This window comes from Macrobrachium nipponense, chromosome 15, assembly GCF_015104395.2.
Source record: "Macrobrachium nipponense isolate FS-2020 chromosome 15, ASM1510439v2, whole genome shotgun sequence".
Taxonomy (NCBI): Eukaryota; Metazoa; Arthropoda; class Malacostraca; order Decapoda; family Palaemonidae; genus Macrobrachium; species Macrobrachium nipponense.
Window position 1 is genome coordinate 55,132,383 of NC_087208.1, and position 16,510 is coordinate 55,148,892.

Here is a 16,510-nt window from a genome sequence, read left to right on the forward strand (position 1 = left end):
GAAATATTTCTTATTTCTACTATAATCTCTCTACAATACAAGTATGTGTGAAATATCATTGAAAAATATACTTGTTGAAATATTATTATAAAATCTTTCTATTCTAATAATAATATTTAACATAAACTTTTTGCAAGTTATTATAGAAAATATTTCATATTATAAATTAATATTTTCAACATACTGGAATACTATTTCAAAATATTTCATATTCTATAATAATATTTCAATATATACTTGTTGAAATATTATTATACAAATGTTATTTCTATAACAATATTTCAACAAGTATATATTTCAACAATATTTCACATATACTTGTAGGGATATATTATAATAGAAATACGAAATATTTCTATAATAATATTTCAACAAGTATACGTGAAATACTGAACAGGTGTTAAGAATTTATCAAGTACTGATGATATAGTCTCAAAAGACATTAGACATTTACTGAACATAAGTTTGTCTTACGAAAGTGGGAGTCTAAAGAGATACTAGGAAAATTTTGAACATAAAATTGAAACTCCTTACATACACAGGAAAGGGATCAGGAAATACCGTGAAAGTTTAAGTAAAGGAAAAATCTAGAAGTAATGTGAAAGTCTGAGGAGACGCTGATAAAGGAAATAGGTTTTGAAATATTCAAAGAATATGAGGCTTCATGGAGAATATTTCTTTAGTTACAGTTACGTTTGTTTATTTTTTCCTTCTGAACAACTTGTTGAAATATTATTATAGAAATATTACTTCTATCATGATATTTCAACAGGTGTATTATTTCAATAATATTTCACATATACTTGAATATTATTATATAAATATGAAATATTTCTATAATAATATTTCAACAAATATATGTGAAAATACTGAAGAAATACTTCATATTACTCAGGAATGTCTTTAGTCACAAAATCATTTCCATTGTGTTATTTGTGCCGTTTGCAGTGTTTTAAGTAAAATCCTATATTTTCCTATTAATCCTAAATGTATTTCAAGAGTCCCATACCAACATCTTTGGTTGAGACTTCTGTCTTTTTATATTTTCAGAATTCCCTTAAGTTTTCTCCCATGTCATAAACGCCCCCAATCATCTTTATTTCTTCATACGTCCTTCCATCTCTTCACTTCATCTTAATATATCTTCTAATTCTTCCTATTATCTCCATATCACTTTATATATTCCTGGTAACTCCCTACATTGTTTCATGTCTTGAAATATTTAGCATTTTTTAGTATGTTTTCAGAGTGTCTCGTTATATCTTGACAGTATCAGTATCTTCTGATTTCACTACTTGCTAAATTCTCCTACTTTGTTCGCAATCTTTCGGTAACTCAAAGTTTCTTAGAGAAGTCCTACGATTACGTCTGTATCTTTTCTAACTTTCGACGTTTCCCTACAAATATTTTTATAGTCTCTCACAACAGGAAATAGCTGGTAACTACTGAACAGACTCCCAGTTACCTTGGACAAAAATTTGTTCAAAAATATCCCTTTTAAGACCACTCAAGACATCTGCTGAATCGGGAACCGAGACATTGAAGCCCCCTTCGTAGCTTAAAGCAGCTATCAATAAACCCACTGAAGATTCAGGGTCTTGTCTTCGCGTGGAAATGAATATTATTCATTCATAAAGCTTACGGTATCTGATATCAGATTTGTCACAGACTAAAATATGACGCAGTAAATCAATGCTTTATCGTACAGGGTGACGCTGGTGGCCAGAGGCTAAGTCATAAATCCAAAGAAAGCACGACCATTTGAAGCACCGTATCCAGAATTTAATAATGCAATTGCTTTACCTGAATGCTCTCTTTCTTCTTCGTCACTGACTTTCAGGTGTTCGCGCGCGAAATCAGATTTCCCCGCGCGATGAAATCTACCCAAAAATACGAGTTTTACAGTCTGGAAAGCAGAGGCGCGCGATAATGGTTTTCCTTGATTGAATCCAAGCGTTCGAATCGATACAACGATACGCCATTGACTTTCACACTCTTGGCTGCTCGTTCCGAAGGTGTGATCTGGGTTAATTAGCACAGCGAAGGGAATCTAATTCTCGAAATTATAAAGCAGAGAAAAGTTACGTGGCTTTCTCACAGACAGTTCCTTGGAGACAAACCGTTGCTTGAATCATCGATTAAAAATTACTATTTACTACAACGAGGGCTTGAACGAACAAGGTGCGAGCCGACCTCCAGCTTACTCGGGGATCGTGCTTGAAATCTGCGGTTGTAGTATGAGAACGTCCGGTAAATTCAAAGACCCATAAAAAACAAAATTGACACTAGTTTTCCTGTAAGACGTTGAAATCAGATAATCTCTCTCTCTGTCTCAATGAACATCTTTTTTTTCTCTCAGTCTCTCTCAACGACCATGTATGGCTTAGAAACACGACGATTGCGAGGACAACTAATAGAAACATTCACAATACAAAAGTAGATGTAACCTATTTACGTTAAAAGAAAACCAGACAAGAAATAATGGATGGAAACTAGACGCTGATGAGATACAACACATCCCATTGTGGAAACTTCTTTACATACAATATATGTGAGACGTGGAATAAACTGCCACCAGAAGTTGTAAACAGCAACAGTGTGGAAGAGTTTAAAAGGAAGCTAGACAGAATCATTAGGAGGACACTGTGAATGCACAGTAAAACCTGCTCCAAGAGTTATGTGAGCACACGATGTCTCCTCGGATGGACTAATAAGTCTTTGTGACATCCTAATCCTTGTAACTCTGTCTCGTCAATGACCATTGTCTCTCGTCAGTGACCATCGTTCTCTCTCTCTCTCTCTCTCTCTCTCTCTCTCTCTCTCTCTCTCTCTCTGGTTAACAGAACAAGACTACATAATCCCGTTCGGCAACGAGAAGAAAGTATATAATTACAGCGCAGTAATCACATGTAATTAATAATTAGGCTGCTCAGTCAAACAAGACTACTTCGACTGTAACAGATATCTTGAAGGTTCATGTTGATGACTATCCCAGGAAATAGACTTTCTCAACAGATGCAATCACCGTTACCTTTGCTCACTGTACTGTCAAATTACGTTACAGGAAACAAGGATTTATTAAAAAATAGTCAGAGAATTCTTCAGGGGAAGAAAACTTAATAATACTAGAGTACTCTACATCCGTACTTCAGTTTGATGATGTATAAAGACAATTACGAACCTTTTCCTCTTTCAGAAAAGTTTCATAGGTTGAGATACATACAAAACAGTCAAACTTCTTCAAAGCGAAAGGGAGACTTAAAATATCTCCATCAATCAATCTTACAACATGATTTGAAGTGTGTGCTTCAAAATTTACTTTAAACGAAAACTGAGTTGTTTTTATCTTTTTAAGCTACGAAAAAAAGAAGTCTAGAAAGATATGAGCTTTTCTCTCTCTCTCTCTCTCTCTCTCTCTCTCTCTCTCTCTCTCTCTCTCTCTCTCTCTCAATACTATTTTTATTTTTGTATCTATTAATAAAAATAACTATATTCATAACATACTTTGGTATATTACATACACACTCGCAATTTTCCCAATAAAAATGTTTAGATAAAATGAAACGAACAACAATTTTAAAAAATTATCTTTGTAAAATAGAATAAATCATATTAATCAATATACCTCCGTACATTGCACACAAACGCACGCACCTTTATAAAAGAAATAAATAAATAAATGAAAAATACTAAGTTCTACAAAACAAAATACGAAACGACCAACAACAATGAAAACATGATCCACTTAGAAGTTCCAATATGCAACAACAAGGCCGACCAATTGAGTAAGAGATCAGCCCTCTTAAAAAGAAAAGAAAAAAAAAACGAAAAAAAAACGGGTTCTGCTTAAGACAGGTGTCCGAAACTCACCTGCTCCCAAACCAGAGAGCACAGAGTGAAATTTTTTAACCCAATTACAAGTTTTGGCTGATCGTGGACAGGGAGAAAATACGATGGAATGCAAAAAGAAGAAGAAGAAGAATAAGGAGAGGACTGCTGCTTCTGAATAAGAGGCCTTCAGATCTCTTCTGTCGCGTTCAAAATATGACTAGAATTTTTACGAAGATTGGCTGGTAATTGCCAAGTCGCGTGCCACACTTGCAAAAGCAGGTATATAAGATTTTTTATTATAGAATTTTTCTTTTAAGTTTCTCTTCGTGTTTGGTTAAAAGGATGTGCTTGTCTTTGAAGCATCCGTTCGTAGTGGTGTGAAAAGTTCAAATTATTTCTTTTTACTAATATTTATCAACTTTTATTAACATCAAATTATACCATCAAACGATGGATAACCTCTGCAGCAAACAATATTAGATGGTGTGTGAAATATATATATATATATATATATATATATATATATATATATATATATATATATATATATAATATAATTATATATATTATATTTGAAAGATACGTTTCCACGAACCTGTACCGAAAATTGCAAAAAACCAAAGTTAAAAGGAATGAGATACGTAGCGTCTTTGTACATAAGAAACCTTCCTTCCGCCGTATCCAAATACCGTACCGAACCTGTACCGGAAGTCTAGACGGTCTAATCTCGTTCCCTGTCCCAATACATAGCTGAGTCTCAGCAGCTTCTAATACCAGAGCAGAGGGAAACGTAGAGGGAACCTCTATTAAGATAGAGGCACTGGTTTGATAAAAAGAAAAAAAAAGAAAAAAAAAAGAAAAGTACTACGGAGTGTCTAACATGATGATAAAGCACAATCACTTAGTATCCATAACTGATCTCTCTCTCTCTCTCTCTCTCTCTCTCTCTCTCTCTCTCTCTCATACATACACACACACGCACACACGAACTGAATATCGCCATTATGCATAATTATATATAATCTAAATTTAGTTTGTGTGTCAGTGAGAGAGAGAGAGAGAGAGAGAGAGAGAGAGAAGAGAGAGAGAAAGTATGTATAATCGTTTTATAACAATATGAATGGTCTTGCAGTTCCGTAGAACGACTACTTACGTATGCATGTAACTCTGAAATATATGTCAAAACCATTTTAATAGGAATAAAAACGTTTTTACACTCTCTCTCTCTCTCTCTCTCTCTCTCTCTCTCTCTCTCTCTCTCTCTCTCTCTCTCTTCATATCTAGATATAACATCGCTCTCGGTACTACCGGATTTATAGCAAGATCATGGGGCAATGCAAGACCAGATTTCTCCCAAATGATAGGTTAAAGGAAGAATATACCTCCGGTTAATATAAGCTTAAGATATGTGAATCTATTCCACACGAGGTCGATCAAATTCCGGAAGTTTCTGAAGAATTGTGTGGATATTTCATATCTCGCAAAATGTGGTCAGTCTTTTTCTCTGATCGATAAAATAATTCGAAATAAAAAAATAAATGTCTGCTTAATCTATACGACTGATTAATCAATGACTTATGATCACGCGCTGACATACATAAATCTGCATTTCATTATGAGTACCAAATTTGAAAGTACTTGTACCAAGTCAATATTCGGCTTAAAACTGCCTACAACAAGTGCATAACCTTGGGTTAGAACAGGTCACAACAACAAAAAAAGTCACAGCAAATAAAAAATTAAACTACTGATATAAACAAAATATACTTTCTTGAGTTCTTATTACAATGTTTATCATAACCTAATATTGTTCAAAGTCGTTTTTCTTTGATGTTAAGACACCAAGTTCACAGGAAATTAAGTTGGGCCACTCTAGACTTCCTTTTATGTAACTACTTTTGACCATGAGCCGAATTAGTATTGCTAATTATCTTTAAGAGTAATACTGTTATCAGCACGAGTGATTAGATGAAGTATAAAAGGATATACAGCAGCAACAACAACAAATTAATAATAATAATCATCATCATCATCATCATCATCATCATTCTTATGCACGTGCATATATCTTTTTTTTTTTCTTTTTGAGAAACGAACTACGACAGCGTATATTGTAATAGCTCTCTCTCTCTCTCTCTCTCTCTCTCTCTCTCTCTCTCTCTTCCATTTTCTGAGATACGAAAAACTAACTCTCTCTCTCTGTCTCTCTCTCTCTCTCTTCTCTCTCTCTCCAACACATTTTTCAATTATACGAAACACTACGAAAACGTATATTGTGCGTACGTAAAGGTCACTCTCTCTCTCTCTCTCTCTCTCTCTCATATTTTTCAATATACGAAACACTACGACAATGTATATTGTGCGTAAAGGCACTCTCTCTCTCTCTCTCTCTCTCTCTCTCTCTCTCTATAGTAAAACCCTTTTGGATAGCAATACACTGTTGCCAAGTGCAGACCTTGAAAAAAAACGCTTTTTGTAAACCACAGGGCGGTTTTTTGGGCGAAATATGCCATTCATTCGAGAGTAGCTGTAATATTCTCACGTGTCCTTTCCACTGGAAGAAACTACAACCCAAGAGAAAATATAACCCTGAATTTTTATTGTTTATAAAACAATTTTTTATTATATTTCAAAAACCGGAATTGAAAAAATTACGTGCAAATTGGATTGTTTTCGCTCACTCGGGGAGGAAGCCTACAAACTACTTTGTTGTTGTTGTTGTTCTTGTTGGAGTGGGGGCGGGGGGAGGGGGGTAGTAAACTCCTATGGAAAAGCCCAAAAAGGTCTGAAAAAGGTTTTTCGCGTTGAGTTAAAGACAGGAATTTTAGGGTAGGATATTTATGATTTATTTATTAGAGTGATAATGTAAAAAAATACATATGTGCGCATGTTAAACAGTACAGAGTAATTACTTTTGATAAAATATAGCGTATTTATTCTAATTTTCGTTGGTGAAAGAACGCTTTATTTGACTGTAGGTTTTAGCCGGAGGTCGGATCACACCTTATTTTCCAAAATTCAGAAATGAAAAAATTAAATGCAATCTGGAACAATGACCAAAAAAAATGCATTAAATTATTTGTAGATGATGAACCAAGCTTCCTAAATGTAACCTAAAAACTTAGTTTATATATATAATATATATATAATATATATATATATATATATATATATCTATATATACATATATATAGATATATATATATATATATATATCTATATATGTATATATAGATATATATATATATATATATAACTATATTATATATATATATATATATATATATATATATATATAGCTCTAGACTAGTAGATAAAATGAGTGAAAAAATGCGCTGAAATAATTGTAAGCATTTTGGAACAGCAACTAAAAAATGCATTGCATTTTAAATATACAGGGTGGGCCAAAAGTAGCCTACAGTTAAAACAGGTAATACGCAGTACAATTATTTTTTACAAACAATTAAGTAGCACTGTTGTGTGCATTGTCTTACAGTTCAATTGCATTTATTTAGGAACATTTAATCTCTCAAGTGCTCAAAATGTCCGCCTTCAACGTTGCAGCATTCTCCATATCTGCTACTTAATTGTTTGTAAAAAATAAATGTACTGCGTATTACCTGTTTTAACTGTGAGGCTACTTTTGGCCCACCCTGTATATTGAATTTTGGTTTTTACTTTATAAATATTTTATTTTATACTCCAAGTTAAAATGTACGGTACCATGCCCTTAATATTCACTTGCAATTTGGAACAATGACCAAAACTGCGCATTGATTTGTAGTTGCTGAATCAGCTTTCTATATAAAACAATAAATTTTGCTTTTTTTTTAACTATAAAAAATAAAATAAGACGTACGAAGATGAAATGATTGAAAAAAGCAAACTAATTAAATACATGTAATTTGGAACAATGACCAAAAAAATTCATTTATTTGTAGTTGATGAACCAAAGTTTCTAAATATATCTAACCTTAAATTTGGTTTGATATATTTTTATCTTTTATGTGAACAAAAATTAAATGTAAGATAAAATGATCGAAACCTGGATACGAATTAATTGATGAACAAAGCTTTCTAAATATAACCTTAAACTTTGTGTGATATATGGTGTTGTTGTTGTAGATTAAGCTGGCCTTATGCAAGCACGGGCTCTTGTTCATAGAGCAGCCTGTAGGAACACCTGTTTGATATATTTGTATCTTTTATACGAAAAATTTAATGTAAAATGAAATGATTGAAACCAGGAAACGAACTAATTAAATATAATTTGCTACAATGACCCAAAAAATGCATTGATTTATAGATGACGAACAAAGCTTTCTAAATAGAACCTTAAATGTAGTATGATATATTTTTGTCCTTTATATAAAAAAAAATTTTTTAATGTAAAATGAAATGATTTAAACCCGGATATGAATCAATTAAATACAATTTGGTACAATGACCAAAAAATGCATTGATTTATAGATGACGACCCAAGCTTCAAGACCAAGTATAAAAGGACACAACAGAAGAAGAAGAAGAAGAAGAAGAAGAAGAAGAAGAAGAAGAACAAAGAAAAAAAGAAGAAGAAAGAGAAGAAGAAGAGAGGCAGAGAGAGAGAGAGACCGAGTTGGGAGCAGAGATCTTAGAGAGGAGAAACCATAGAAGGAAATCCCTTAATAAAAGTGAATCCCTTGGTCGTCAGCCATTGGACAATGCAAGAGGCGGCAACAAAAACTTGTCTCCTGAGGAACTTCGCAAAGAAGTAGTTGGCCTACTCCTGCTTTTTTCTCCTCCATCATCCATTCCTCCTCCTTCCCCCTCCTCTCTTCCTGCACATCTTGGACATCCTCCTCTCTCTCTATCTCTCTCTCTCTCTCTGTCGTACTTTTCGAGATGCGAAACACTACGACAACGTATATGATATAAATACTGTTAAACCTCTCTCTCTCTCTCTCTCTCTCTCTCTCTCTCTCTCTCTCTCTCTCTCTCTCTCGTATATAAACTCTTGGAGAATTCAGGTGTACTCTCTCTCTCTCTCTCTCTCTCTCTTCTCTCTTCTCTCTCTGTCATTCTCTCCGTTCTCTCTCTCTCTCTCTCTCTCTCTCTCTCTCTCGTGTAAACGATCTATTTACTTGGAAAATTGAGGCACTGCTCTGCTTCTTTCTAAAACCCTTCATTACATAACACCTGCTCGTTATAAGAGCGACTACGAGATTAAAATATCAACTCCAAGTCAAATTAAATAAAAAAAAATTATAAGACCTTACTTTGAATTAAATATTTGATAAGATATTTGAAAAAATAAATAAATTCACTTCAGATTTACATTTTACCTGAGACAACTACATCCACAGAGAGCAAAATAAAGCCGAGAATGGTTGCCTATAATAGATAGTTCACTTTATGTAGATTCTTGGACGAGCCCTGGGCTTACGAGACGTTTGTTTGGCGACAGCTGATTGGCAGCTCCCAGCCAATCAGCGGCCGCCAAACAAACGTCTCGTAGGCATAGGGCTCACCCAAGAATCTACTACCTTAAGTGAACGAGCTATAGTTATGATTTTTCAATCCAGGATTTGGAAGAGGCGACAATTTTTATTAATGCGGTGGAATTCGGACCTTAGTTGAAATTAAGGGACTTTTAAGACTTAGGTTCCGCTAACCGGTCAGATCCTGACGAGGCAAAAGCAAACAGTATAAGTCTCTCATAGTACGTGGGTAATAATATATGAAGCTTTAGGCCATCAATCGACCAGTCTCTCTCTCTCTCTCTCTCTCTCTCTCTCTCTCTCTCTCTCTCTCTCTCTCTCTCCGACATAAGAAACGCTGTGACAGCGTATACTATGAAATTCTCTCTCTCTCTCTCCGAGATACGAAACGCTGTGACAACGTATACTATGAAATCGCTCTCTCTCTCTCTCTCTCTCTCTCTCTCTCTCAGGGACTGAGTTGATGCCGCCTGCGGTCTTACAATTCATATCGCCGAGATCAACGTCAACCTACTTTTCTCTCTCTCTCTCTCTCTCTCTCTCTCTCTCTCTCTCTCTCTCTCTCTCGCTCTCTCTCTCTGTGCGGTATTTTCTCCTCATTGCACCTGTCGGGGTAGTCAGCAAGCCTACCTCCTGACGCATTTCTCTCTCTCTCTCTCTCTCTCTCTCTCTCAGTAACACCACCTCTTCCCTAGTCCACTGACAGAATTCACAATTCATGACAATTCACCATCGCCCAGACTGACCTGAATAGTGAGACCGATGAAGCGATGGGGGCGAGAGGGGGGAGGGGTTGACTGGTGGCGGGGGGAGGGTCACCATCGCCAGTGACGTCATCATCACTATACGCGTCATCACCACGGTCATCCATCCTGCCATCACAACCTGCAATGAAAACAGTCATTGTAATTCTATCAAAATCAATGACTCAATTGAATGAAATGGCAAAGCAATAATTACATATAATTGAAAATTATAAAAAACGTTATTGTAATTTCTATCAAAATCAATGACTATTCAATGAATGAAATGGCAGCAAAAACTACATATAATGAAAATTTTAAAAACAGTCATTGTAATTCTATCAAAATCAATGACTATTCAATGAATGAAATGGCAGCAATAATTACATATAATGAAAATGATAAAAACAGTAATTCTATCACAATTTTCACCCATTTCATAAATCAAATGGCAAAAAAAAGAGGTAAAAATCCAGTTTATAACAACACAAATTTTAAAGCAAATAAAAAAACACTTTATAATAACAGAAAAATTCAGTTTTTAACAACACAAAATATACAGCCACCAGAAAAACACTATTTATAGTAACAGAAAATCTGCTACAAAACAAAACACTGTTTATAACAACACAAAATTTACATCCAAAAAACATTTTCTATAACAACACAAAATTTAAGGCAAAAAAAACACTTTATAATAACGGAAAAAAACACTTTATAACAACCCAAAATTTACAGGCACAAACCCCCCCTCCAAAAAAAAAAACACACACTTTATAATAACAGAAAATCTACAACCAAACAAAACACATACACACTGACGCACAAAAGCGCCCAACCCACCAACTGAATAAAAAAAAATGGAAAAAACAAAACTCCCCAAACAATAATATTAGCTCCCCGTAAGAGAAATTTCCCATAATCCCAGTGCTTGCTTTCCGGAAAAGAGAGAGAGAGAGAGAGAGAGAGAGAGGAGAGAGAGAGAGAGAGAGAGAGAGAGAGAGAGAGAGAGAGAGGAAAAAACAGACTTTTTATTCCACAGTAGTCTAAAGCTCTTAGAAACTACGGATTTCCCAGACACCGTACAACAAATCTTATAGTAATATAATAAAAAGTGTGTAAAACAGAAAAAAATCAAATCTTTGCTCCACATTAGTCTAAAGCTCTAGAGATTATGGAATGTCTCTCTAGACATACGCTTAAAATCTCATTTGATAATTCTGTGAAAAAAAGTAAATAAATGAAATCAGTTTCCTACAGTAGTCTAAACCTTTAGAAACTACGGAATTTTTACCTAAACATATGCTTCAAATCTCAGTACAATAAGTGCGAAAAACGAAAAAAATAAATTCTTATTCAATATCAGTCTAAAGTTCCAGACACTGCGAATTTCCAAGATCCCCGATGCTACAAATCTCAATATAGAATAATTGTGTGAAATAAAAAAATAAAAAAATCTTTATTCCACATCCGTCTGAAGCTCTAGAAACTACGAATTTCCAAGATCCCCGATGCTACAAATCTCAAAATAGAGTAATTGTGTGAAATCTCATCTCGAAAACTCGTCAAAGTTAATGGCGATTTGATGAGTCCAGAGAATTTCTTGACGTACGGAGATCATCTGTATGAGCGCAGAGATCTGTCTACCTGTGTTGAATTCAGCACGAGTGTGGGAAGTATATTCTATTCGTCTTCTTCTTCTTCTGCTCCGTAATGCTCACTGCTGACTCAGAGCGACCAGTAGAGTGCGGAGATATTCCAGTATTGTGTCTTTTCATGAACTAATGACAAAACCTTGATAAATAGTTCTGATAATTTAATGTTTTCTGAAACATCACTTATGGAGAATTAAGCTGAAAGCAGGACGATTAATGCCATCAAAAAATACCCTTCACTTAGCGGAGAGAGAGAGAGAGAGAGAGAGAGAGAGAGAGAGAGAGAGAGAGAGAGAGAGGTTGTTCGTCACTGTACGAAATCATTAAATTATTGTACTAATAGTCTCTCTATTCAATTATTACTACTTTACTTTCATCATCATCATCGCTTTGCGTAAAGTTAATTGCACTGCCCTTTGCACATACTGTAAACAAAGTGGACAGACTGCAAGGAAAGAGAGAGAGAGAGAGAGAGAGAGAGAGAGAGAGAGAGAGAGAGAGAGAGAGAGAGGACACTGATATGGATCCAATTACGGCCGTGGGCCATAGCCCATTCAAGGAACATCTCCCCATCCCCCTCCCTCCCAACATCATCAAAATTCTTTACTCTCTCTCTCTCCCTCTCTCTCACATTACATCCGGTGGGCGAAAGAGCGGAAGACGAAGAAAACCATACGGGCTAACGGTGGTCTGTTAGAGAGAGAGAGAGAGAGAGAGAGAGAGAGAGAGAGAGGTTGCGGTCCACCTCAAGATCGCCCTCAACACCGTTCTCTGTCTAGCGGACAGGCACGCATTCATTCCTCGACAAAGTCGCCGATGATGGGTGCCGGACGTACGGACGGACAATGGGACACATAGCTGTTAATGACGCGTTACTGATTGACAGCTGAGAGTGATTAAGTCCATGAGGTCATTAATTCATTCATTCATTTTCTCAAAAGAAAAAAACAGTCAATTTTCTTAATAGAAGAACCTAGTTAATTATCTTAATAGAAAGAGAATACTTACTTAATTATCATAATAAAAGGAACCAATTAAATCTTTTTATTAAAAGACCCTATGTAATTAATTCCCTTAATGAACGAGACCATTTAATTACTCATCCTAATAGAAGGAGTAGGTTAATTTAACCCTCTCAATAGAAGACACCAGTTCATTCTCTTGATTAAATGGACAAGTTCCGATTAACTGGAAAAGGGATTATAAGACTGATTAAAATTAACTTTAAAAAAAAATGAATGAATCTCGATGCATAACGAAGTAAATGATATTCTCTCTCTCTCTCTCTCTCTCTCTCTCTCTCTCTCTCTCTCTCTCATATCACGAAATAATCTAGGGATAAAGCAAGCGAATATGTATATATATGTATATATATATCACTTCGTATATGCATGTAAATAAAGTACGCAGATCCAATAAGTGTGATAATAACAAAACAAGAATTTGAAATTATGACAATTATTCTGAATAAATTTACATTCATTTTGACAATTCAACTTAACCCGTAAAAAGCAGTCACAAATACACCATTTACTAAAAAGGAAATTTGTACTATGAAATTCGTAAAAAAATATTAAATTAATATAAAAGCATACAGGAAGCACTTAATTAGCGAATATGCTATATTAAGTCGAATGTAATCATTGTAGAATGTGAGAACAAGCATTTCCTGTTTCAACAGCTACCACGTGTAGCTATAATGCCTCTATTTGGCAGATACAATGATAGGGAAATGGACCTGAGAGAGAGAGAGAGAGAGAGAGAGAGAGAGAGAGAGAGAGAGAGAGAGAGGAGGCAAAACGAAAAAAACCTCCTTTTACTTTCAAGATAAAAGCGAAAATTAGACTAATTTATGTGACTTTTTTGAGGATAGATATAATGACCACCTGCAAAAACCATACCATTTTTACACCACTTAAATGCCTGATCGTTTTAAAAGAATATCGTCGTGCAATATATAATCTAGGCCAAAGGCCAAGCGCTGGAACTGATGAGGTCACTCGGCGCTGAAAATAATGTTGAGACAATTATTAGTAGAGGGTGGAAAGTAAGATGGAAGAAAGAGAATATGAACGGAGGTACAGTAAAAGGAATGAAAGGGGTTGCAGCTAAGGTTCGAAGGGATGCCTACAGTGCACCGCTTGAGGTACACTGACAAGCGATGGCATTACTCCTCTACAGGGAGAAGGAATATCATTATATTTTATCCACCAAAAGGTCGTAAACAGCAACAGTGTGGGGGGAAGAGTTTAAAAGAAAGCCAGACAAAATCATTAGAAGGACACTGTGAATGCACAGTAAAACCTGCTCCTACAGATACGTGAGCACATGACGTCTTCTCTTAGGAGGGACTAACAAAATTTTGAGACATCCTAATCCTTGTAACCCCTCGTATTAAGATACAAAATTCTTCGGTCTGTGCATCAGCACTCAAAAGCGTGAATTTTTCTATATTTATACTTAAATTAGGGCATATTAATTAGTCATATCCTACTCTATTTACTTTTTTCTTCTATATTAATTTAATCTTTTCTTTTTTACTTTATTCATACGACGGTGCTTACATTTACAAAAAATAATATTGATAAGGAATGTACATATATAATTCCTTTGAGTAGAGACTACAGACTGCTCAGACAGAATATGCTGTATGATTATACATAGCAATTATTACTCTAAAATACGCAAAATAATATTTTCTATTAAAAACGAAATCAGAAATAAACAGAGAACAAAGTTCTTAACAATTTGAAACTATTTTCAGGCTTGTATATTATATGAAAGAGAGGACCATTTTCCATTCATTTTAATCATCAAACATGAGAGATTCGGAAGAGACGATATATTGACGATTAAAAGTAGCAGGAAATAGTAAAAACAAAAAAGCAAAAACCAGGACAAACATGAATAATTCAAATATGTAGGATAACACTCCTAATTATTATTATTATCATTCTTTCCGGCGAGAAAGTGGCTGTCTCTACCAAGGGAAAATATATGTAAAAGTTAGCAATTATCCCAAAAGTAAATATAGCTCGCTTAGTTTCTGACGCGCTTTGGTCATGTCTAGAGAGAGAGAGAGAGAGAGAGAGAGAAACAAACCCCTGATACTAATTGCTGTAAACATCTCTCTCGCCGAAAAAATATCTGTAAAACTCGGGACATTTTTCTGATTTTAATGTACTTCCTTGATTTTCTGACTGGTCATTTCTACACACACACACACACACACACGCACAGAGTGAGAGAGAGAAAGAGAGAGAGGACCGAGATGAGCAAGGAGAGGAGAGAGAGAGAGAGAGAGAGAGAGAGAGAGAGAGAGAATTTAACTGCTCTAAGCCTCCCGCCGAAATGCCTCACGACGAGGTCGACGGAGACACCTGCACGAAAACAAACACGGGTGAGAACGACTTGGCCCTTCGTCTTCGCCTCCGCATCCCTGGGAAGGGAATATTCAAATGAAGCGGAGAGTGTGTCTGAACACTCTCCCACGTCTCCGCTTAACTGTACAAAGTGTACGGGGATGACCACAGTACAACAGAAGCTATATAGCAGCCGAATGCAGCCTTTCCAAAAGGTCTACACACGCTAACGATATCATTTTTTTCGAGAGAGTCTCCGACTGCAGCTGTAAATGTGTAGCGGTTTTCTGTTTTTTTGGCATCGGCGTCGGTTGAAGCCCCGTCCAGAAAAACCGAACACGCGCCTCTACTAGGTGACGGAAATTGTTTTACGAGGTGATGGCGGATTTTCGCATGTCTAATTTTCAACTCAAACACCTCCCCTAAACCCCCCCACCCCCAACCACCACACATCCCTTGTTGGAATTTGGCCAGTACTTAACGATGTTGTGGCCGGATCACTTGTTCGTACTTAGTTGCTGGATGGTGGTGTGGTTGAGGCACTGTACATTTAGACCGCGTCACAATTAAATACACACACATATATATATATTATATATACAATATATTCAGGAACACTAACTAACACACACACCTAATATATGCAGGAACACTGACTAAACCCAGACAGCTCTGAGCAAAAACCTCAAGAATTAAAAAGTACAACTGCATACCCGACTGCCAGCGGACCTCTATACCAACGTAGGTGAGGACGAACCTGCCTGGTATGCAGAATCAGAATTATGTTGCAATAAAAGATTGGATCTTATTGAGAAAGACGGAAGCCAATGACATGAATTTGCCGCTATTTCTCAGCTGCATAAACCAAGATCTAAAAGAATAATTGTATTCTCTAAGCGCTGGTTTAAAAGACCTAAACATAGGACAATGAAAAACACTCTTTTTTTTTATTCTAAGACTCCCCCTTCTTAGATTCTCAGATTCTTGAAGGAAGGCTGCAGGATTAAGATACTGCAAAAACCTTCGAATCTCAAATTCTGCCTTCTCCTTTTCCAAGAACCTATATTCTCCCTTACTGAGGCTTCTGTTTATTGAGAGCCGACTACAACTAAGGACAACATTTTTTTCGAGAGAAAAAATCATCAAACAACGATTTATCAATAATTGCAAAGAAATGAGTTCTTTTTTTGGCCATGCATTCTACTAGGAACCAGAAATAGGTAAACGATCTCGTGCTGGGACTTAGAGAGAGAGAGAGAGAGAGAGAGAGTCTCTAACTCTACAGAATTCTACAAGCAACGACGGGAAGATTAAAATATAAGATAACCAAAGCTGACATCCTGGATACTCACTTCCATAATTTGGACTTGTAACTTTTCACCCGTATTTCCGAATTATCTACACCTGAGGGTTTGTAATCATTCAAGTAATCAATTAACACA

At 35.6% G+C, this 16,510-nt stretch overlaps 1 protein-coding gene across 2 annotated transcripts in view; it reads right to left on the reverse strand.

Annotated features, from left to right (window-relative positions):
* The window catches only part of LOC135194948 (serine protease filzig-like), a 150,462-nt gene that overhangs the window by 47,252 nt on the left and 86,700 nt on the right, over positions 1-16,510 (reverse strand). For both annotated transcript variants that reach the window (XM_064221175.1, XM_064221174.1), the window contains one exon: positions 10,055-10,193. In XM_064221175.1, coding sequence (XP_064077245.1) covers positions 10,055-10,187 — 133 coding nt within the window. In that variant the 5' untranslated portion in view covers positions 10,188-10,193. The remainder of the gene's footprint in view (positions 1-10,054; positions 10,194-16,510) is intronic.